Genomic DNA, 24,563 nt, shown 5'->3' on the forward strand with positions numbered 1-24,563 from the left:
GTGTGTTGTATTTGTGCTGATAAATAAATAAAGCACAAATGCAACACAAATGTAACAAAGGCAACAGTAAAAATAATGGCTTTCTGTCTGGATGGTCTCTTGGGATGAGCCGATAGACAGAGAAAGGAAGCAGTATGCTTCCTCCCATATTTGGGCATAGCAGGGGTTGTAACACAAAATGTGTGTGTGTGTGTGTGTGTGTGTGTGTGTGTGTGTTTCTTTGTTTGTTTGTTTGTTTGTTTGTTTTAAAATTTCAGTTCACAGGCCTCTTTTTAGGTGTTCTTCATCATTCCAGTATAAGAAGTATGCTCAAATTTGCTATACAGTATGTGCTCACAAACAAATTGAAAAATATTTCCTTAATGTGATGCCTATTTTTATCATCCTTTGTTTGTTGGGATGGGCTAGATATTTTCAAAATTATTTGAATTAGGTACCTCAATCTGATCTGACATGTATATTTGATGTTTTCCAGTTTACTACATAGCCTTAGTGGTCTTCCACATGCTACCTAAAATTTTAACTAAATGCAGCTGTGGATTTTAAAAATTACTCTGGTTACATGCTTTTGGAGGCTGACAAGCAAATTTGAAAAAGTCTACATGGGGGGGGGGGGCTTGTGCGTGCAAAACAGAATAATGACCAGAATTCACTCTTCCTCTGCATGGATAAAGCAAGATGAAGCAAAAAGGAAAACCTGGAATTTGCTCCTATTCCACTGGTCACTATAAAAGTTAAGAAATTAATCCTTCCCATTTAAAAAAAAAAGTTTAAATTTTGATATTTTTCATTATTTTCCGGTTAATAAATATTTATTTTATAAAGTTTCAAGGTGTTATTTATTATATAGAATTCTATTTAATTATTAAAAATAAATATATTTGTTTGCCAACTTTAATATCCTGAAGTAGTCCACATGTGATATACTATTAAGATAAAAATATATGAAAATATAGAGTACATAAAAATTGCATAAAATATAATTGGATTGTTCAAAAATTCATTTCAAATCAAGCAGACTTGAGCATCGCCTATGTTTTCCCCTTCAAAACAATCATTCTATCATCTATCATCTCTCTTTTTCTCGCTCTTTTATCTATCTAGCCTTCTTGCCTATGAAAAAATCACCGGCACACCAGTTGCTGAGTTACTTACAGCCTTTCAGACTTTAAGCAGCAGAGGGCAGTGCTCTCTATTTTTTTTTGCAACACTTCCTATTAGAAGATGTTTTTGGGGTAGACACTACTGATTGTGGCTTAGACTAATGACAGGCAGACCAAATTTTCTGACTTTTATTTTTTATTTTTTAATCCAGGAGAGTCCTCCCGTGGGCTTTTTTTTTTTTTTTTTTTTTTTTTGCAGCTGTGCTGCAAGGGCTGCTAAAGGAGACACCTATTTAAAAAGTATTCTTTTAGAGAAGACCTTATTCTCTTGGAGAAATTCAGAAAAACTTCCTTTCCATTTTCTCTACTTATTTATGCTCAGCTGTACTGGCATTCTTTAGCACAGGTTTTGGCCTGCTTTGGATTGCAAAAAAAAAACCCCAACAATCCCTAAATGATTTGTACGTTTTTTTCCCAGCAGAATACTCGCAAGAACCTATCCCAACATTGTGGAATGATTCACCAGAGCTGCCATCAGGTGGAGGAGCTGTAGAAACCACCCCTCCTGCCCACTTCTCAGATTCTACAGGATTCCCATCCTATACATCTGATTATGAACTAGAGGACACAACCCATCACCACCAGCTGGATAATAACAATGGTATCCGTACTTGGCAACCAGGCTGATTATTGGGCGGGTCCTAGTGACATCTCGTCAGGCCTTCTAATGAAGGGTGGCAGAATTTACAGATTCCCCTGGGGCCACATGCCTATCAAGGAAAGAATAAAGCTATGCATTATTGTTGAGTGGGTCCTGAATATACATATAGCACTTTTCATTCTTGCTGACTATACCAATGGGATCTTTTAGGATCATTTTTGTTCCTCTATTACAATTATGTTTACAACAGTTTAAGGCAGTGGCCCCCAACCTTTTGTGTATCAGGTATCAGGTTCAATGGAGAAAGGTTTTTCTGCAGAGAGGAGGGGGCATGGTTTTATGTGCTGGACAATGCGACCAGACCTGGGGTAAAGCAGGAATGCTGCTTATGACAAAGGTACACCTGATATCTTAGTAGGCAAATGCAAAACATGAGAGATCTGGGGATAGAATGTTCTAAAGAACAAGAGATATCTTGTTCAGACCCATGATGTGCCTCCTCTAGGCCAGGCTTTTTAGTGGTCAGTTGATAATTGTCCAGGAGTAAATTGTTCAGACTAGAAATGATTTAAGTTATTCTGAACATTCCAGTATGGATCAACAAACATAGAATACTGTCCTCTATTTTGACTTGTTTTTAAAATGCATTATCATAAATAAAAATGTATTTAGCTTTAATCATAATTAGCAATGAGAAATTGAAAAATGGAAGCTATCACATTTAATAAAGCTAGGCTTGTGCCAGAGGTGGGTTTCAAATCCCAGCGCTACCAGTTCGCTTGTACGTGTGCTCGAAGCATATGTTGCGTCTGGGTGGGTGGGTGGGTGGTCAGAGCCTGCTGCCGCCGCCATTACCACTTTGGCCGATCCAGGCTGAACCGGGAGCAACCCATCTCTGACTTGTGCAATTCAGATCATAATCTGGCTCTGTTCAGGGACTTCAACTCTACTTTTGCTATGACTCACTGGTTTAGCTTTAAACACACATAAACAAAAGGTTATCCAATTATTTTTATTTTTCATATATTAACTATATATCCATTTTATGTTATTTCATCTCTAGTTTAGGAAAATTTAGTCTGGTTAAATTTTGCCAATTTGAATTCAAGGAGATAGAAGGCAACATATCACAACTTGAGTTGGAGTATAACATGCATATTTTAAAATAATAAAACACCTGAATATTAACAGTTATCTTGGCATGATGAAGTGGCTTGTTATTGCAATATTCTGCAATATCCTTTCAACTTTGTATTTTAAAGTACTGGCCTTCCCAGTTGATCAGGGTTTTCCCTCAGAGGGGATCAAAAGGATGATCATAATAACCATGTGATTGCATTCTTTTTAAATATGTATCATGGGCATCCTTGAGGGAGCAATGATTCCCTATCTTGGACAGCAGCTGCTTATCTTTTGAGCTCTTCCAAGGCTCACCTAGTGGTGACCCAGGACTGGGAATGCAACATACTAGCCTGGCGCTTTCTTTCCCCACTACTGTAGTCTTATGCAATATAAAAATGGAGGGGAAAAGCCAGAGCTCTTTAGCCCCACCCTTAAATGTAGGTATCAGCCACTCATTTAGAAAATATGATAGAATCATTATAGATTCAATCTAGTTGAGCAACTGCAGGAGTACCGTATTCTCCTCCTGCAACTGCGGTTTTAGGCATAATCTACTAAATTATTTTGGCCTTTTGAGTGTATCTCATATTTAACTAATTTATTATTGCATTGTTTGCTGTACATGCCAAATCCAAGTGCTCTTCTGTTCTCTCTCATCTCATCTGCAGAGTCTCTGGGTCCTGGAGCTATCGGTGCCATAGTGATTGCTGCTCTGCTGGGAGCGTCTGTGATTGTGGCCTTGATTGTTATCACTCTACGGAAATGTTCTACTTCCTAAAATTAATAAAAAGTGCTTTCGTCTCCCAAGTATACTTTTGTTGAACCTTCCTCTTTCCTCCAGGCTTGCTTATTTTGGGAGAGGATAGGAAGAATAAAGGTACACCTGGATTTCAAAGGTCAACCTGTCCACAAGCCACCTTGGACCATGGTCCTGGTGCTTCTTTCCTTTCAGACAAAAGGCCTTTGAAATGCAAGATCTAATAATTGCACAGTTGGAAGTTGGGTGGGAGATACATCTATACTGACCGAGAAGCTGCTACAAGCATCAAGTTCCTGACAAGAAGAAGCTTTGCACCACCAAATATGAAGCCCATGCATTACTGAAAGGCCACATTATGTTCATGCAAGTATTTAAAGGCACGTATTAAAAATCACTATAAAGGCTTGATTGCTAAAGCAAAAATAAACCCATAACCAGCAGCTTAGCTTTTGATTCCTGAAATACTATTGCTGGGGAGTAAGAACAAGCTGTTCTGTATTTATTTTCAGATGGCCTGATTTTATATACTGTTCTGTTATAATGAAACAAGCCTCCTCCCTCCCCAAATACTATGTTTGCCCTGGCTTTTTTTTAAAGGAGCCAAGTTTTGTTAACATTGAATATAATTTGGGGGAGAGATGAGAAACACTAAGGTTGAAAAAAAAACTATACAAACTTTTCCTTTGTTTGTGTAGAACAACAGCATCATTTATTGCATACCCTTACGAACATGCACTTCTATTTATTTGACCAATAATATATGACCGAGTGGTGCAACTACTATAAACATCAGTGTGAAACTCTACTCACATCTCTCAAATTGGTTTGGGAGTTCATTGTGAAGTAGCATATTATCTGTTGTAGATTAGTTTGTGTCAAGGGGTACTTGATTACTGGCTTGTGAAGTTAGAACCACTCTGGCCATTCCTATGAGCCATGCAGCCACTTAAGATAAGCTTTTGCACAGTTCTGTTGCATAGGTTTGGTAGATTTAAAAAGGAGGTTGAAACTTTCCAGTGGTAGATTTGGCTTAAACCATCCTTAGACTTTATACTGTATCACATCAGCTAACCTAAAATGAGTTCTTCTTTCCATTTACAAAGAGCTTTCTCTGCCAGGATTTATCTATGCTCCCTTAGATATTGGAATAGCTTCTCAGAGTATTCAATCTTAAATTGTTCTTAAAAGTATGTTGACGTGGATCGCAATTGTTGGGCTCCAAATTTTCCCCAGTTCCAGCCATCCTGATGAATTGTCATGGGTTCTGGGAATTATAGTTGAACATCCAGAGAATCATAGGTTCCTCATTCCTTCTCTAAAATATTAATATATCACAGATATTAATATACCTAATATTTATTCATGCATAACAAGAGATCCTTTGAAAGATGGCTTTTTTCTATTGCTTACAGGATTCTTCCCCAAACCTAACCCTATGAATGTATATGGGGTTAAACTTCCATAAAGTCCAGCTAACATTACCAAGTCATCCTTTTATAAAGACATACTTGTTCAACTTATAGGAGCTGACTTGTACATTGCTACAATTTTTAGGTGATATTTTCATGTTTTTATACAATCTTATCTCTGTAATTATTTTGCAAGTAAATTACTCAAAGGCACAGCAATGGCACAAGCAACACATGGCTGGCATTAGATTAACATTGTGAGACGGGAATGGACGCTTCCCTCCAAAACTCAGCCACTTTAGTATTTTTAGACATGTATCAGTATAGCTAAAAAAAAAAATACCTTAATGCAATTTGGAAAATTCTAATTTTGGTAATAATGAAACACTAGGATCATATTTTAATAATACTGGTCACAACTACATTGGCTGGGAACATGAGTGAGTGAGGGTTTTTCCTAATATAATGATTACAAAAGTTTTCATATATTCACGCTCTACCCTTTCAAGCTGAACAGTCTTACTTCTAAAAATTGGTGTTAGTGATAATATAGAAAAGAATCATTTGGACCAATGGCTTTTCATATTATGCAGCAGTTTCATCTCTTCAAAAACCCTCTCGTTTTTGAGCAAATTAAGACTTCATTATATTTGTGCCTTGCAGAAAGGGCATTTAATAAATTATTTTAGGAATGTATAAATAAATACTTCTTGATAATTGCTTCTGTAACATTTTTAATATGCAAAATGTTTTACAACCTTTTAATCTATTAGGCTCGGCACCATAGCTGACCATGTGGCTTTTCCAAAATGAAAAGGATCTTGATGCTGTTTATGGCTCTGTATTAAAATGATCAGACATTTCTTGTTCTTTTGGCTCAAGACTTTCCTGTACACAAGTTTAAAGTACAGACTTCATGCACTTTGCTAAGGGTGCACAACAAATGAGTAAAACCACATTTCTATTACTTTGATACAACTTTGGAGACATTTAATACAAACATCCACCTTTTGTCTCAGGTCCACTGAATTTCTTTGCATGGGCATTGGCTGTTATTGGTGCACAATGGCAGAGCAAAGGAGCAAAAGACAGAACTTTATTGTTCTGACTCTCAATGAGTTACCGATGCTTCCCAGATGTAGCACCCATCTGGAATGTTATGAATAGCTTATTTGGCTGTGAAAACATGTTCTCTGCTTTTCTTTTACTTTTTTCAGCATATGCAAACGCTTCAGTGTATGCAAGAGACTCAAGCAGAGAAAACTCTTCAAGGGATATTGTCTCAAATATTGAATTCTCTTATACAGTTTAGTGCAGCATTTGCTTAGGACAAACCCCTTAATACATTGGTCCCCAATCTTTGTGACTTGGCGGCTTGGTTGGGGAGGGGAACTGAGCTGTGTGAGTGGCTGGCCAATGTGCACGGACATGCAGCCCTTGTGCAAGTGGTGGGCCAACATGCATGGGTGCAGCTCGACTTACACAGCAGAGGGCCGGCATACACACATGCGATTGCCTACCAGCACACCACTTGTGTTCTGGCAAGCCACTCACATGGCCCAATTCCAAATAAGCCACAGCAAGTACTGAGCTGTGGCCCCGAGGTTGGGAACCCCTACCTTAATATACTCCCCATTCTGGCACTAACTCCAAACACAGCTATACTCTGTCTGGTTGCCAGTGGTAAATGTATGAGATAACTGGTGTTTGGATAAGTAAGTGCAGTTAGTGATTGCTTAGACAGGGAGTAATGGTTCTTATATAACAGAATAATTAATTCAGTATTGTCCCTGCATAATGTGGTTTGACATACATCATTTTGAGAAGAGTAGACTACACAGGTCAATAAAATAGAAGGATGATAATCTGAGTTCCCATTTGGAACCAAGTGATCCCTATTTTAGAAAATGTACTTTGCATGATTCAATCTTACCTTCTAGAACTTTGAAGTTCATAACCAAGACAAAATAAATATTGTGGTGCATTTTAACTACATAGCATTGCACTGCCTAATCTTTTTGTTACCTCCACCTTTCTTCCAAAACGTAAGAAGAAACTAGTTTATCACATGAGCAATTCAAACTCAGGTCCTAGGAGAAACTTCCTAAGTATAGAAATATGGAAGTTGACCATTTATAGTATAAACTTTCAATGTAGTATTGTCCACAACTTCATTATCTTTCCTTAAAATCAAATGCTGCACTTTTTTGTACCATTGGATAAGATGCTAAAGAACCAAGTTGCTGGATTTACGGACAGTGACACAATTTTCCCAGTTGCTCAAGTGATTAGTTTCTTCATCATGCAGAGTTAATAAATTTACAATCTTCAGAGTATGCAGTACATTAGGAAAGACATTTACAGCTTCTACATCTGTACAGGTGAATGACAGCCCCTCTTCTTTTCAGTCTGTCTTCAGAAAGACTGTGCAACTTGTAATGAGAATGCAAGGAAGCCCGATGGTTCATAGGTGAAAGGATTTGCTTGCCAAAATATGATTCATGTGCATTCTCTCAAGCACAACATTTCATTGTCTCAGCTTCTGCCATAAATAACTTCTGAAAACCAGACGACTCCGCAATGATCATTGTTTATTCCTGCTGCCCATCTTCCTCCTCTGACTGTCATCAGTTTTGTGCACTCGGAAACATTCCTTTAAATTTTGAGATCGAATCTTGGGATTCATAATCTCTTCACCCATAGAACTGGGGAACCAACCTCTTTCTTGATCATGCAAACGTTCCCCAAATATCCAACCTAGAATAAAAGACAAGATAGTGATGGTAGAAGAAATGTACTAATAAGAGATCAAATTCATATCAGCTTAATAATTCAATATGCAGAAAGTATTTTATTAATTAGGATGTTTTGTGAAGGTGACTATAGCAGTGTTTCTCAACCTTGACAACTTGAAGATGTCCGGACTTCAACTCCCAGAATTCCCCAGCCAGCGAATGCTGGCTGGGGAATTCTGGGAGTTGAAGTCCAGACATCTTCAAGTTGCCAAGGTTGAGAAGCACTGGACTATACCATCTTAAGTATGAAACAGATCCTACATAAAGAAAATGTAAGAATACAGTTTCATTACACTGAAATATCTTAGTGTTACTGTAGTTTTAATTAAGAGTATGACAAAGTATACACATATTCATTTCCTTGGGCCACGACTACTGGAATGCTCAAATATACTGCAGTCTCCCATCCTTAATGATGCAAATAAAATAGTTTCCATTGTAATGGAACGGGGACATAGCAATAGCAATAGCAGTTAGACTTATATACCGCTTCATAGGGCTTTCAGCCCTCTCTAAGCGGTTTACAGAGTCAGCATATCGCCCCCACAGTCTGGGTCCTCATTTCACCCACCTCAGAAGGATGGAAGGCTGAGTCAACCTTGAGCCGGTGAGATTACTACCGCTGAACTGCAGATAACAGTCAGCTGAAGTGGCCTTCAGTACTGCACCCTAACCACTGCGCCACCTCGGCTCTTAGTCAGACATGACTCTGCATAAGTCTTGTTGCTCTTACCGTCGTCTGTCTTTTCCAGAATGTTGAGAACATCAGCCAATTCCAATGAAAGCTCATCTGGTTGCTGGGCCACGTAAGGATGGACACATTGTACTTGAGGGCAATCTGTTAAAGGGAAGGAAATTAATTTAGCTTGCTAATCATTTATGAGAGGGAACTGCATGGGTATCTTTAACAGAATTAGGAGTTAATGAAATGCTGGTGTCCACTTTGAACAGTTTGCATGAAAAACATAGTGTGCGGGAATCATAAGTAGTTTGTTACTGACTTCTTCTAGAGCAGTGTTTCTCAACCTTGTGCTGGCTGGGGAATTCTGGGAGTTGAAGTCCGGACATCTTCAAGTTGCCAAGGTTGAGAAACACTGTTCTAGAGTGAGGCTGATCCAGAATCCCTCTTAGGCACAGAGGTTGGCTCTGTCCCTAAGGAACAACTAGAACTCAGCAATTCCTTGTTTCTAGTGTGGTGCCTTAACCACTACACCCAACTGGCTTTCCCAATCAATGATACCCATCCTGATTTAAAGTCTAGAACTGACATTGCTAAAGTATAGCATCTTTTTCCAACCTGTTTGGATAGCACCTTCTTTTTCACTTACCCATAAGCCTGGATGTGAAGGAAACAAACTTTGTTCTTCGATTTGGAGCCAGCAAAATCATCCAGCGTTTCATTTCACTTCTATGTGACACATACAGGAAGAGATCACAGCAGTCAGAGTTTTCCATGCACTTTTGGAAGGGTTAGAAATCATGCAACTCTTACAATTAATTGTTCCTGCCAATTTGTACATTTTTCTTCTGTTTAGAGAAATATATATTTTAGTCCGTTTATGGAGGAATCAGAAAGCTCGTAACACTTCTTTTCTATAAGTCCAGTGACCATAAGATATGCAATAATGCAGTTACATCATCATCATCATCATTATTATTCCTTCACTTAAAATATTTTTTCTTGCTGCATACACAGCAGTAGGTCTTCACCTTAATACTGAATGCTTGGAATTGGAATTGGAATTGGAATTGGAATTGATTTTATTTGTAGGCCGCCCTTTTCCCTGAGGGGACTCAGGGCGGCTCACAGAAACCAGGGAGAGGGGAATACAATACAATACAGTACTAAGACGACAACACATAATAAAATAATACGCAACATGCATACAACATTCGGGCGGGGTAATGGTCCTTATCCCCAGGCCTGACGGGCGAGCCAGTTCTTCAAGGCTGTGCGGAAGGCCTGGACGGTGGTGAGGGTACGGATCTCTACGGGGAGTTCGTTCCAAAGGGTCGGGGCCGCTACTGAGAAGGCCCTCCTCCTTGTGGTTGCCAGCCGACATTGGCTGGCCGATGGGATGCGGAGGAGGCCCAACCTATGAGATCTTATAGGCCGTAGGGAGGTAATTGGCAGAAGGCGGTCTCTCAAGTATCCAGATCCACTGCCATGTAGGGCTTTATGGGTGGTCAATAGCACCTTGAAGCGCATCCGGAGATCGACAGGTAGCCAGCGCAGCTCGCGGAGGATAGGTGTAATGCGGGTGAATCGGGGTGCACCCGCGATCACTCGCGCGGCTGCGTTCTGTACTAGCTGAAGTCGCCGGATGTTCCTCAAGGGCAGCCCCAAACATACAAATATGTTCCTCAAGGGCAGCCCCCAAACATACAAACATACAAATATGTTTACAGATGCTTCAGCATCTGTAAACATATTTGTAAATCTATAGGCACTTTATCATTCCCCTTCTCACGCCATGCATCTGCAAAATGACTCATCTGCACTTATGTATTTAAAACATATATATGGCCACCCATCTTAAGGAACTCTGGGTGTCTCACAACAACTGACAGTTTGTTAGAATGCCTTGCAGAATGTAATGCAATAAGCGGTGCACAGCTACAAATATCTGTGAAAATGGAACATATTTCAGAAACATAGACTACAAAAATGTAAATTCCACCACATACTTCTCTTACTTGTCAACTCTTGCTTAAAGTATGCATTGCTTTCTGAAAATAAAGCAGTTGTTTCCAGGGTGAAATTCATCAGGTTCTGACAGGTTATGGAGAATTGGTAGTGGAAATTTTGAGTAGTTTAGAGAATCGGCAAATACCACCTATGGCCGGCCCCAGAGTGGGGAGGAAATGGGGATTTTGCAGTATCCTTCCCCTGCCACGCCCACCAAGGCATGCCCACAGAACCAGTAGTAAAAAAAAATGAATTTCACCACTGGTGGTTTCCCTTTCCTAATTTCAAATTATACAGGATACAATAAACCTGTAACTCAGACATAAAGGACTGGCCATGAAGAGCATGTACTTTTATTTCAGAACAGAATATACAATATTTACTATGGTGCCTAGCCTGAATTTATATGGCTTGGATGTAAATCCAAGCTATAAAAATTATCCAAGCTATATAAATACATGCTAACTAAAGTAGGAATAAAATAGAAGAATTAAATGCAACGACTTGAGTGCTAATTGTTTCAGTAGTTAAAACTATCCTGTACATAAATAACCAAGGTTTAAAGAAGATCAAATTCAATTATATAAGGAGTTCTACAGAACTGCATAAACAATCATAATCATGTTTATTAGACTAAATCTATAGATTTCTAAACCTCTCATAAAATGTTCCATCTGCCTTTTGAAGCAGACCTCAGCAAATGAAATGGTCAAATTACCCTGGGAAAAAACTAGTCCACATGCTTTAACACCCTCCTAAATCCCTGAATTATTGTCAGCATTGAAATTTATTTTGGATATGACTTTTTCCAAAAACCTGAAATAAAGAGTTGCAAAAGCTCCTATTAACAAATATATGGGGATCAAAAAGTACCAAGTATGTTTCTTATGATTTTAAATGGGATTAATTCCACACAAAAAATTGTCTACGTTTATTAAACACCTCAGAAGAAAATCTGGCTGTCTCATTATTCTATAAGGATAAAATGCATAAAGGAATCTGACTCAGACCCACTGCTGCCCATCTGGCTTAATACCGATTATGTGTTAATATTGTAATATGGTCAACATCCTTTAATATATGAATGTACTTTTAACATGTATCACTTCCCAAAGAGACATGGAATTACCAGGCGTGGAAGGATGTTGCAAAAAAGATTATGTTTCAACACTAGAAGGACAGAGTAACCTCAGTATTACCCTCCAGTTACACATATCATAGAATCAGCTTGGAGGTCTTCTAGTCCAACCCCCTGCCCAAACATATGATTGATGATGTGGGTTCACTTTCTTATTGGGAGATGATTATCTACTGATGCACTGGAAATACTAATTAATATTATTCCATGTAGTCAAAGCTTAATGTTTTCAGAAATTGAGCGTAATAGGTTTGTTTATATATAAAAACAAAAAGAAATTTAAAAGGAGTTACCACAAAAAGTCCCAATGTGACCTTTTCTTGAAATTCAATTATCATGGGGTGGCATTAGCTTTCTTTGCATACAGGATGTCCACAAAAAAAATTACTCTCAAACAATAGTTTTGGAGCCAAAAGGAGGGGAAAAAAACAGCTCCTTAGCACATTTTATATTCATTTTAGGAATGTTATGGAACCATGTATTCAAGAATGAGAATAAAAAGCTCCTAGCAAAGGGGGTACCGGGGTGGTGGTGGTGGTGGTGTTGCAATTTCATTTGGTTTTCTAATTTCAGTATGGAGGGAAAAAATGCACTATTTTGGGGGAGGAGGAAACTAAACCATTCTTGCTCTGCCCAAGAATTAGAGAGTAAATTTTTCTATGCCTAATCATGGGGATTGTAAAACAGGCAATTACATTAAGGGGAGCTCATTTTAGTGATAAAAATAAATTACAAGGTAGTTTCTGCTAAGATTTATACGCAGAGCAATTTCTGAACTGATTTCTGAGCATGCATGCATGCAAATGAAAAAATGGAATATGGATGAGTTGCATACAAGCAGTTTCTCACCAATTAGCCTGGAAAAGCTAAATATCCGTAATCCATTAAGCTGGAACAAACTGAATGGGTTCACTCAAAGAATCCACACACACTTGCATGCATATCACTTGCTGTACTCACTGGGATAATGCCTTCAACATATAGCTGACTTCACGGTCATCTGCATTTTCTAGCAGCCTCAAAATAAACACATTGGCCAAGCTCTGTCCTTGGTCCTCCAACTCTTCCACTCGAAGAAGGCCTCGAGAAGCAGAATCAAATACTTGGTACTTGTCACTGAGGCAAATAATACAGTTGTTATTATTATTGGCTGGGTTACAATTTCTTTTAAAATGGGAGAGAAACAGACAGAATATACTTGTCAGAGATGAACCAGAATAAAATATTTCTCAATAAATGACTTAATCTCAATTATAAATTAAAGAGACCTGGACATAAGAAGATCCCTTCTCTGTTGCAAGGTTCTCCTAAAGGGTTACTTCAATAAAAAGCAAGAATCAGATGACCTGGTTTATGACTGAATTCACAGCTTGGAAAGTAGCCCAATTCACCTTGTATTGCTCTGGGAGTTGGGGTGGGGGAGGGTTTCCTGAGTCTAGGTCAGTGATTCCCAAACTTGGCAACTTTAAGACTTGCGGACTTCAACTCCCAGAATTCTCCAGCCAGCTCTGCAGAGGGAGTTTAAGTCCACAAGTCTTAAAGTTGCCAAGTTTGGGAACCACTGGTCTAGGTGATTATTGGGAATATGGGAAATATATGCTGTCATGTCATAATATAGATTTGATTTGTTTTGATTTGGGAAAACTATTTATGATATTGCTTCAAAAAAAATATAAAGCACCTAAAATGCCTTTAACGTCTTTGTTTTCTATTAGAATGGGATAACAGATTCAGCAATGTCTATGGATATTCTCAGTCATCTAGGTCATGGTTGTCCCAAATGTGCTTTTCCAAAAGGCAACTGGACTTTCTGTTTTTTCTTTAAAGACGTTTCACTTCTCAGCCAAGAAGCTTCTTCAGTTCTGATTAAAGCAATGTTTGATCGTGATCCGGCTAGGCCTGCGGGAACCTGGTGGGGTAGGATGGTGGCATAGATAGGCAGAGGGTATTGTAGCATTTTTGCATTTGATCATAGGGAAGATTGTGCAAACGTTTTAATTTTGAAACTGGCCCATAAGCAGTCTGTCATAACTTCAAATGGTTACTAAGTGACCAGTCTTAAATTGAGGACTACCTATATTCCATTAACCCCTGGCTCATTTCCAGGGATTTGTCTAACAATTTATGCCTACAGCTAGGGCTATAGTAACATGAGATCCTTTGTGTGATAGACAGGCTCTAAAATATTATTGTTGTAAATAAATAATATACAGGGCGGGGCATAACCTTTTCCTAGGGGGTCACAGCAACACTTGTAATAACAACACAAATAATTCATACACCATTCGAAAGCCCATCAAAAACTGAGTTTATTGACACGATTTAATAGTCAGTATGACCACCATTAGCCCTTCGAACAGCATTCAAACGAGGTGGATAAGAACACAACAAATCTCCAAACAGTTCCGTTCGATTTTCCAGATTTTTCAACACAGTTTCCAAATTCATTCTCAAAGTTTCAACCGAATATCGATTTTGACCTTGCTCCTGAATCATCAGAGCTTCCACTTCATCCTTAATCCTTAATTATGGCCCCAATGTTCTCTGCCGGATTGAGATCTGGCGAATTTCCCGGCCAGACGTCATTGCCCCAAAATTCGACATTGTTTTCCTTTAACAATTGCTGAGTCGCATTTGCATTTCCGAATCGAATTTTCCAGCCATTCTTAAAGCAAATGTAACATTTAATAGCTCATTCAATTCAGTTTTTTATGGGCTTTAAAATGAGGTGTCACGGAAGTTGTAAACTGCTGTCGATCTTGCTGTGACCCCCTAGGAAAAGGTTATGCCCCACCCTGTACTTATATATTGTTATTGTTTGTAATTATTAATATATTAATAAACATCAATTACTAATGAAGAATAATTTCTCCCAGAATTGTTAAACATATCTAATTGAGACTTACCCATTAATTTGTCTGCACAGTACTAGTAAGTCGTTGAAAAGGAACAAGTAGATTTCTCTAAAGAGTTTCTTTGTACGAAGTGTACGGGATGTTTTAGGGCCATTCATCTGCTGGAGTTCTCCCTGCTTTAGCAGCCAGCGGGAATGAGAGATGATGGGCACAGACTAATGATGAAAATAAAACAGAGATCATAATCAAGCAGAATTTACTGATAAGAAAGGAAAGTTGCCACCTTAAAATAAGGGCTAAGATCTTTGGGGCATTATGGTCCTTGAAGAAATTCACAGGTATAACAGGGGCATAATAAAAATAGGGTATCACAGTGGGATAACAACATAATCAAAAGGGCTGAAAGTGTGATCTGTCTGGAGATTTTGTATTCAAAATTGGTTAGCTTCCAAATTTTAATAGCATGACTGTGGTCTTCATGGCTACAAAATGATACTAAAGGACTATTACTCACTACCCCAGAATGGATGGGACCTATATTAACAAGAGTTACACTCTTTGAAGAGGTGAAATGCAGTGCCAGTTTTTAATGTTAGTATAGTATAGATCTGAACAAGTAACAAGTAATCACTGGAGGATTTATGATTAGTCCATTTCCCTAGAATTTCACAATAGATTTTTAATTCCTCAAAATACATCCTGAATCTGTTGTTTGATTTATCTTCCCTAACTCCGTCAGGAACTCAAAGCAGCATGAATTGCATTCCTTTCTCCAATATTTCCTCACAACAAAATAAACAATACAAAGAAGTGGGATTTGAATCCTCAATTCATTATTCCGTATAAAGGTTAGCCATTTCACTCTAGCTAGTCCTTCTATAATATAAGCCAAGAAAAGGGAATATAAATAATGTTCTACTTAGTGAAAACTAGAACAATTACATTCATATTTTTTTCTCAAAATTCATCAGATCACAATTTATTTTCATCAAGGAAAGACAGCCCCAAATCCTACTTTCCAGATAACCTGCTTCCATAAAATTCTGTATGTTCCTTAAAAGCCAATTATCTTCTCATCATGATTTACCAGCTTATATTTATACCTTGATCTTAAATTCCAATTTCTTCTGGATGCTGATCATCTGTTCTGTCCGGCTCATCTTTCTAACACCTTCATTACATGCCTTCACTATCTAAAAGAGAAAGATAAAGAAACTTCAGAAATAGCGTTTTTTGTCCTAAGATCCTGCCTTGGAGCTTTCACAGCAGTAAAAATGAAAGGGGCATTATAACAGCAATTGGCAAGCAATACAGGGCAATCTAAATAGAGCAATACTTAGATTAATTTATAGTTAAGTAAGTCTGCGAGACTGTCTTCTGCCACATACCTCCCTCAGACCAATAAGATCGCACAGGATGGGCCTTCTCCGGGTGCCGTCAGCGGGATAATGCCGGCTGGCGAAGCCTAGGAGTAGGGCCTTCTCTGTTGCTGCTCCGGTCCTGTGGAATGAGCTGCCCCCTGAGATCCGGGCCCTACCCACTCTCATGGCCTTTCGCAAAGCCATTAAAACCTGGCTTTTCCGGCAGGCTTGGGGCTGTTGACCCCTTGATTGAGGTCCAGCCCCCTCCTGATTGGGTGTTTGTTGTGTTTCCCTTTTTAACCTTGTTGTGTCCAATTGTTTTTAATAATTCTTTTTAATTTTTTTCATTTCTGTAAGCCGGCCGGAGTCCTCTGGGATTGGGCGGCATAGAAATTTAATAAATGAATGAAATGAATGAATGAAGTCTTTTTCTATTTGCCTTTACTATAATTGTAGGTGCATTTGCCAGCCCATTCAACATGCAGGAGTGGCGTGATATCGAAATTCCCCAAGATCTTCTAAGAACTTCCTGTCACTCAAATTCTTCCCATTGTCATAATTTCATTCACTGGGAGAAGGCAGTGGTAAATCTCTTCCATATTACTGTTAAACACATAACATGGATAAGTTCATGAGTCACCACAGGTTGAGCTCAACTCAAGGGAAACTTTGTTTTTCTTTTGTTCATTTTTTATATTTTTATTTAAAAAATCTTCTAACCTAGATTGGATAGCGATTGGTCACTCTTTTTCACTATGCAAATAGACACATTTAAAAATATTCTTTAACTATATGATTTTAATGTATGGGCAAAGACATATAAAATGCCTCTAAAATGAATGTTTCATTCAAACAGGATTAGCAAACTAATTCAATTGCACTAAAATATTTGGCTGTAAGACTTAATACTATGCTATTAAGATCCTGGCCCCAGTGATATAGAGAGCTAATCAAAAAATCATTTTTCAATGCTTTCAAAGCTATATTTTTACTTGCTACTTTTGGTATGTATCTGGCAATATGTTATGAACTGTTCAACATACTAGGATTCTGTCAAATTGCAATTTAGTTCTCATTATTAAACCATGCCAAGGTCAGAATATGTGAGTTGGGTGGCTACATAAATTTGTTAAATAAATATAGTTTTTATAGTGACCCAATCATAGAACTGTCAGTAGTATATGCGTATAACATCCATAATGTAAATAAAATATAAAATAATTCTACCAAATTTGAAATAGAGAATGCATAGTTATATAAAATAACATGATGGTATCCAACTAATCAAAAGCTTTACAAAGAGCTCCATTTTAACTTGCTTTCATAATGCTAGCAAGATTGATCTTCTTTTGGTCTCAGGCTTGTAATGCCTGACAATGGAGGATTAAACTAGGTGATACAATATAGGGCTCTATAAATCAAAGCCAATTATTTAATTGTACCATGAAATTTACTGACAATCAAAGTAATGCCAGCAGCACAAGGGGAATATAACCCTAGCATCTTAGCTAATGAATGATGGGCTGCTGTGTTTTGAACCAAGCCCACTTTCTGAGTGGTTTCTGAAAGCAGCTCATGTAGAGTAAATTGTAGCATTTCAACTGAATGGTGATAAGCACATGAGTCACTGTCATAAGGTACTCCCACTCCAGGTAAAGTCATAAATGGTTTTTGTGTGTGGTAAAAATCACACAGTAGCTTGTAACAAGTTTTAAATAGAAATAAGTGTTTAGTTTTTTATTTATTTGTATTTATTATTAGATTTTTATCCCACCTTCATTATATTATAAGTAACTCAAGGCAGCAAATATACTATACTCCATCCTCTTACTATTTTTTTCCACAATAACCACCTTGTTAGATGGATTGGGCTGAAAGTGTGTGCCTGGCTCAAAGTAACCCAGCTGGCTTTCATACCTAAGGCAAGACTGGGATTCAGGTTCTCCTACTTTCTAGGCCAGCACTTTCCCCACTCGACCAAACTGGTTGCCTATATGTGTAGGTCATATGTATACCTCGATGGACTAGACCGGAGGCAGAGTTCTCATCCTGCATGGCCAAGGGGGGCAGGCAGATACCTTAATACTTCACTTATCAGACACTGGTTCAGTTTAATAGTAAAATTTGTAATTTGGCCTAGCCCAGAAATATGTACGTATTTAATCAGAAAGGACGCATGCTCAGGGGATTCCTAAAATGGAGTTCGAATGAAATGAAACACTTTAAAAAATATGTGCCATGACTCTACAATTTTGGGATCATAAAAGTTAATTCTGCACTTCTAGATGCAAATCTGACCTATTAACAGTCTTTGAATGGTGGCAGCTAATTAAATTAACTGCTCTCCATGGATTTTTATCACCTTCAAGTGTTTGACAAAAGCTTTGGATCTGAAAGTCTGAATCTGTTTTCCTCAGAAAATGCATTTCCTCTAAAGATCCTCACAGGTGTGTCAACTCATCACTAATCAACTCCTGCTTAGACACTTGCTTGAATGGTCAGACATTTTCCAGACTTTCAGTTCATTAAAAACTGCATTTCCTTAAAAAAGAAAGTGAAAAACGTAAACAAGCTTACTATTTCCAGTTCCTTGTGAGCCTCAAGAGCAGTGATTTCACGTTCAGATTTTTCTTCCACTTTCTTCAGGATATTCTGCACAAAGAACAGGGAAAATGTTATTAACTTGCTTTATAGAAACCGTATAGTTTGTTCTAATACAGTAGGATATTTTTAATAGGGATTTTCTTTGTTTTCCAATTCAAGATCAAATATTGTCTATCTGTCTGTACATATGTATATATGGTATGTATTGTTAAGTTGATATTATTGTTGAACAACACTACTTGAATACATGTGTAAGACTTTGGTGCTAATTTAGTACAGATTTTCAATTCACAGTCTAATACGTGTAAATGTTTCTTATTGGCTTTTCATTTCCCATTTGAATGCTGTCATCTTCTTCACAAGTGGCCCCACATAAGAATGAAAAGAAGAATAAAAATTTATTGTACCTGTACCAGTAGCTTCAGTCTAGTGATTCTTTGAAAAGGCAAAATCAAGAAAGATGAGAAAGGCAGGCCTTTGCATTTTGGATCCAGTTCCAATTGTAAGATCACCTCCCGGAAAGCTGGCTTGTCTTGGCTGCCGAAACAGATTGAGAGAGGTGTTTGTTATTTCCTTTTGCTTCAAACCTGTAGGAGTAGCTGATCTCCTCTATGTTATTCTTTTAATCCATGGCACTCTCTTTCTCACTACTCCTGGCCTTTGGTTTGGGTCTTGTTTTGAAAATTGTGGTGCAAAAAATATTAGCACTCTGAATGTTGGTTTTTGGTTGAATCTATTTATAGTATTGGAGAATGGAAAAATAGACTTTTTATGTGCAAGCAAAAGTAATGGCTTCCCATGCGTAACATATGCAGACCTAGCTGCCTATGCTGTGTGTGGGGGTGTATGTGAATGGAGAGTGTGTCCAAGCAGTTGAGTCAGAGACTTAATTATACATTTTTACACAGTCAGATTATTGTGGTATGGTGAAGTGCATATAGTCATAGAAGACAGCTTTCTATAAGGTGCTTTGACTGAAGGAAACTTTGCTGGAAATATTGAAATGAAGAATGCACCTGACCCAGATGGGAAGCTCACATTGGCAGGCACAGTCTGTCAGTGATATGGCTACTGTCATTCAGTGGTACAGAAGAGCAGCTCACAATTTTTGTTTATGTTGCAAGGAAGCTCATGTTATTGGATTCCTCACAGCCAAGAAAAGGCAGCATTGTAAGGGAACCTTGTGTTCACAATGAACTACAATAGAGGGAAGCATCTGGAATAAAAAGATATAAAGGTCAAAGCGCAAAACAGCTCTTTTCAGTTAGTGCTGCACTTGGTATGTCGCAGGCCAGAATCCAAAAAATAGCAGGTGGACCAGGAGAAAAACTTAATTTAATTTAACTTATTTTTAAATGTAAGTAAAACTAAGTACAGATAAGCCTTTATTCCTCAATCATGTATTTACTAATTTCCCTCTTCATTCACATTTAAAATTACAGTTTGATAATAATTCGGACATCTCTGAAAGCTGCATCCCAGACTGTCAGTGATAAATAATAAACAAATACAAATACAAATACAAATTTCTGATTGAGCACTTCTGGTTTATAGGTTCAAACAGGTTGCACCATCATCACTGGGAGACAGTTGAGGCAAATCCTAAACTCTGGCTCAAGCAAAGCCTGGGCCTGATGAGATCCAGATGAGCCACCATTTTTTTTAAAAAAAAAAAGAAGAGAAGGAATGGATGAAAAAAACCACAGGCCAATTGGGCCCCGGAATTGGAACAGGAATATAATTATGCAACACATATATTTGTATATATAATGGAACACCTATTATAACAATAGCTTTTCTTTGAAAGTTTCCCATTGACTTTATATCCCTGTTTTGTTGCTTAATTCTCGGTTATGAAGCAACTTCAAATGGAGTCACTGTAAAAGAAAATCAGAGAATGCACTACCTCTCATCTAATTACAATTGATCTTTTTTAATGGTTTGCACTGTCATTCGATGTTTTGACCAGAAGTGATGCAAGAAGGGGTAAAGTCCCATAACACCATGCTTACCACATTTATCTACTTCAGTCCACTTTCTTTCCAATGGTACTAATTCCTGAATTTATCTTTCCTATGCAAAAACTGTTCTCAAAACAAGAATAATTTCCATCCTGTAACAGATCTCCAAGAAATACTGTTCCCTGCTATTAAATACTTATTAAGGAGTAATTTAATCTTGAATCACAGGAATAAATTTTAGTCAGAATGGCAGTAACAGAAGTCTGCTTGTATAGATAGTCCTCAACTTAAGACCATTCATTCAGCAACCATTCAAAATTACAATGGTGCTGGATGAACCAATTTCATTATATACATGATGTACAATGACAATAAAGGCTATGCTATACTACACTACGCTATACTATGAAAGGACTTAACCCCTGCCTGAAGTTGCAGTTGCTGCAACACCCACACAAATGTCTGAACAAAATTCAGGCACTTGGCAATTCATCTTCCTTAATGACCAACCCATAAGGAGCCCTCGCCTATCTCCCGCCATCCCACCCTGCTGGGTCCCGGCCGACCTTGGGCTACAGAGATGGTGTTGGGGAAGGAGAGCAGGTCGTTCTGCCCCTCTGCCTACCCCTAGGCCATGAGGCACTGTCCTGGAAGCAGGCACAGTTTTGGAGTGTCCACAATTTATTAACCCTCCTCTGGACCTCAATTTGACTTAATTTCTAAAATACAAAACCATCTTTATATTTGGTACAGAGGACTTCAGCATGAATCACAATGAACAATTCAATTTTTAACTGTGAATGTTAACTGTAAATATGATTCCACCTAGCTTTTCTTAAATGACTTTGGTAAAAATGTTCCTGACCTTACCAGGATACCTCTTGGTTCAAGAAGAGCAAGGTGCTGCGATTATTAGGGAACCTACAAGCTGTGTTTTTATTGTTATTTTTATCTATGTGCTCACAATTGTTAGTTCACTTCTTAATATAATGAAGATTTTTTTCTAAAAGACTAGAATTATCTGCAACATTTATGGTCTGATCCAATGTTCTAAACCAATCTTCATTAACCTAGTAAAATGAGATGTGTTATCAGTCACAAAAAGGCTCACAATGAAAAGGATCTCATAATTTCATGAGCTCACAGCTTAAAAGAGATTCTGTCCTTCCATCAATACTGTAAGTATGAAGAAAAGGTATCCTGCCAAGATTAAAGGAAGGCGACCCCTACGACCAATTAGATCCCACAGATTAGGCCTCCTCCGGATTCCATCAACTAGCCAGTGTCGACTGTCGACCCCCCCGGGGAGGGCCTTCTCTGTGGCTGCTCCGGCCCTCTGGAATGATCTCCCTGTGGAGATTCGGACCCTCACCACCCTTCAGGCTTTCTGCAAAGCCATTAAAACCTGGCTGTTCCGGCAGGCCTGGGGCTGATGAGTTCCCAACCCCACTCAAATGGTTGTGGCTGTTGATGAGTTTTAATTTGTTTTTAATTTGTTTTTTGTATTTGTTTTGTCTTGTGTCTTTTGTACTCCCCCTTTCCCTATTTGGTTTGTTAGCCGCCCTGAGTCCCCTTGGGGAATAGGGTGGCATACAAGTTTAATAAAATCAAATCAAAATCAAATCAAGGCAAGGCGATGCATTCCCCCCCCCCCACCTGCCTTTATTTATCTGTTATAAAAATTGTGCCATGCAGACTGAGGAACAGAACAATGCCCAAAGGTAATATCTCTCTTTCATGTCTTTTTGCCTTTTATTCTGGTATGAAATGAATCACATATTTAGCACTTCATTGTTTGTAATTGCAGAGACAATTACATCGGCAGAACTAAAAGATGTTTGGCTTTCAGAATAAAGAAGATCTTCTGAAATGGGTCCTTGAGTAATCCAACAACAACAGCAAATCATGGCCATAAAATGCCTTCTCTGGCCACTGTGAGACACTTACTATCTACAGGTCACCAGGTGGATCAAAACTCTGCATTTAAAGCTCTACTGTGCCATTGGAACTCTCGTGTCCTGTGTTTTGCTGAGGTGGTTGCCATTAACCGTTTGAAGCCCCTGTTGTGTGTGCACAAATGGCTTTATGTCAATCTACGCCTCCCATGGGCATAAGGCTTGCCATTGGTTGCTTTCCTGCATACGTTATAGGCTTAATTAATTAATGCTCTTGCTAGATCTTATATTTGAGGCTGATTTAATCGTGTTATTGTAATGTAGGTACTGATGAGTCAATATGAAATGCTTGCATCTACCTCTGTTCAGTTTTTGGCTGTATTATTTAACTTAATTATACATTGAACACATGAGTTCCTAAAACCTGAGGAAAATAAATTCCCCCTATGAACTAACTATTAAGATCCTGAAGCTTATCCAGTTCCTATTATGGAGTTAAATCGTTTCATTAGCAAAGCCATGTGTCTCTGCACCTGGTCAGAACTGGATGGGTGGAATCTGCCAGCATGGCAGTGGAAGACTGGACCATGTGATGGACTTGTGGGTGTAGAGGCAGGATCTTGAACTTTCAACTGGCTTTCAGATCCAGGTTTTCCCAGATGTGCCAACATGGCTCTCTTAATAAATTGGAACTTTGAGAAATCCTTTGCCTCAAACTGATTTACTTGTGGATACTTTTGGATCCTGACGTTAACCTGAATCTGAAAGCTTCCAGGTTTTCCCACCCAGTTGACAGTTCAAGATCCTCTCCCTACACCCACAAGTCCATCACTTGGTCCAATCTTCCACTATCATGCTAGCAGCTTCCACCCATCCAGTTCCGGCCAGGTGCAGAGACAAGGGATGACCTTGGCTTTCTAGAAATAATTTTGTTATGGCTACATATCACCCAACTCTGTATAATCCCCCCTCCCATTTTCCCACAATAGAAAAATACATAGTAGAATAATAGAAAGTGTGGCAGGCCTGAGGTCCAAAAGAAAAGATGGCTTGCATGCTTGAGAAATTACACTCACAGAAGTTGCTTGTAAGCTCTTTCCTGGTAGGTCTGGTTCGACACATAAGTGACATATACTGAGAAGTAGCTAACAGTATGCTGATGGACAATGTCGCAGACATCAGAGATTACAATGTTCTCTTCTACTCGTTTCTCAAGATCTAAGAGAAATCTAAATGAGAAATCAACAAATAATCATTCAAATAAATATTAAAAAACATGCAGTCAACAAAGAGGGAAAGCAAAGGATTGCAACAGAATCTTCAGTTTGTGTTTTGCTTCAATTCTTTCCAGCAAAAAGCATAGAAATTTGTAAAATATAGATTCTAAAATATTTTCATTTTTATTCATTTAAAATGAAATATTCATTTCATTTATTCATTTTTATTGCATTGCTGGAGGAGATATCTCTTTATTTGTTTTAGACCACATTTGAGCCATGTATTATATTTGAAAGTTCATTATTTTTAAAAAATATTATTCAGCGCAAACTAACACATGATTATCTAGTCATTTTCACTTTATCTGATAAATAAGCTTAAGTAACTTATTACAAAATGTGAGCAAAATATACTGATGGCACAATTTTCAAGCTGAGACAAACTAATCCCTAGACAGATTGTGGAAAAATAATGTGTCAAGAATTTAGTGAAAGATTCTTGTTTTTGTTTTTTTAATTAATGACCAATTCTTGACACTATTCTCTGTAAATTAAAGATTTTTGCCCTCATTTCATGGGTAGGGAGAACAGCATGCATACATGACCATATACCCCTGGTTAGACCTGATTCCCAGGAAAAGATGTAGCTGTATAATGAGGAGTAATATAATCCTATTTGTGTGTGTGTGTGTGTGTGTGTCTGTCTGTCTGTCTGTAGGAATTAACTAATATACATTATGACTGATATTCACATAACAGCTGCAGTAAGAACCTGGTAAATATATAGGGATAAAGCCATAAAATTTAATTGAATTAATTCTGAAACATTGCTACTCTGGAATTATTTATGTCATATGAATCTATCTAATCCTTGAAAATTGAGAGACCTAACTAACCAAGCATTGTTTTCCCACAATGTTCAACTGAAAAGACACACTGTCTTTAATTCTAGAGATAATATATGGGATAAACAGGGCTGTTCTTAAACACATT

The 24,563-nt window shown here is 38.1% G+C and overlaps 1 protein-coding gene across 2 annotated transcripts in view; it reads right to left on the minus strand.

Moving 5' to 3' along the window:
• Window positions 1-5,772: 5,772 nt before the first annotated feature.
• NGEF (neuronal guanine nucleotide exchange factor) overlaps window positions 5,773-24,563 on the minus strand; it is a 70,681-nt gene continuing 51,890 nt past the window's right edge. For both annotated transcript variants that reach the window (XM_087725651.1, XM_014073109.2), the window contains 9 exons: window positions 23,430-23,582; window positions 18,905-19,034; window positions 18,471-18,545; window positions 15,636-15,725; window positions 14,584-14,747; window positions 12,638-12,793; window positions 9,179-9,258; window positions 8,584-8,688; window positions 5,773-7,812 (listed from right to left, as the gene is read on the minus strand). In XM_087725651.1, the coding sequence (XP_087581777.1) occupies window positions 7,640-7,812; window positions 8,584-8,688; window positions 9,179-9,258; window positions 12,638-12,793; window positions 14,584-14,747; window positions 15,636-15,725; window positions 18,471-18,545; window positions 18,905-19,034; window positions 23,430-23,582 (1,126 nt within the window). In that variant the 3' untranslated portion in view covers window positions 5,773-7,639. The remainder of the gene's footprint in view (window positions 7,813-8,583; window positions 8,689-9,178; window positions 9,259-12,637; window positions 12,794-14,583; window positions 14,748-15,635; window positions 15,726-18,470; window positions 18,546-18,904; window positions 19,035-23,429; window positions 23,583-24,563) is intronic.

Source organism: Thamnophis sirtalis, unplaced genomic scaffold (genome assembly GCF_051295495.1).
Source record: "Thamnophis sirtalis isolate CommonGarterSnake01/CBP01778 unplaced genomic scaffold, rThaSir2_p1.2 scaffold_11, whole genome shotgun sequence".
Taxonomy (NCBI): Eukaryota; Metazoa; Chordata; class Lepidosauria; order Squamata; family Natricidae; genus Thamnophis; species Thamnophis sirtalis.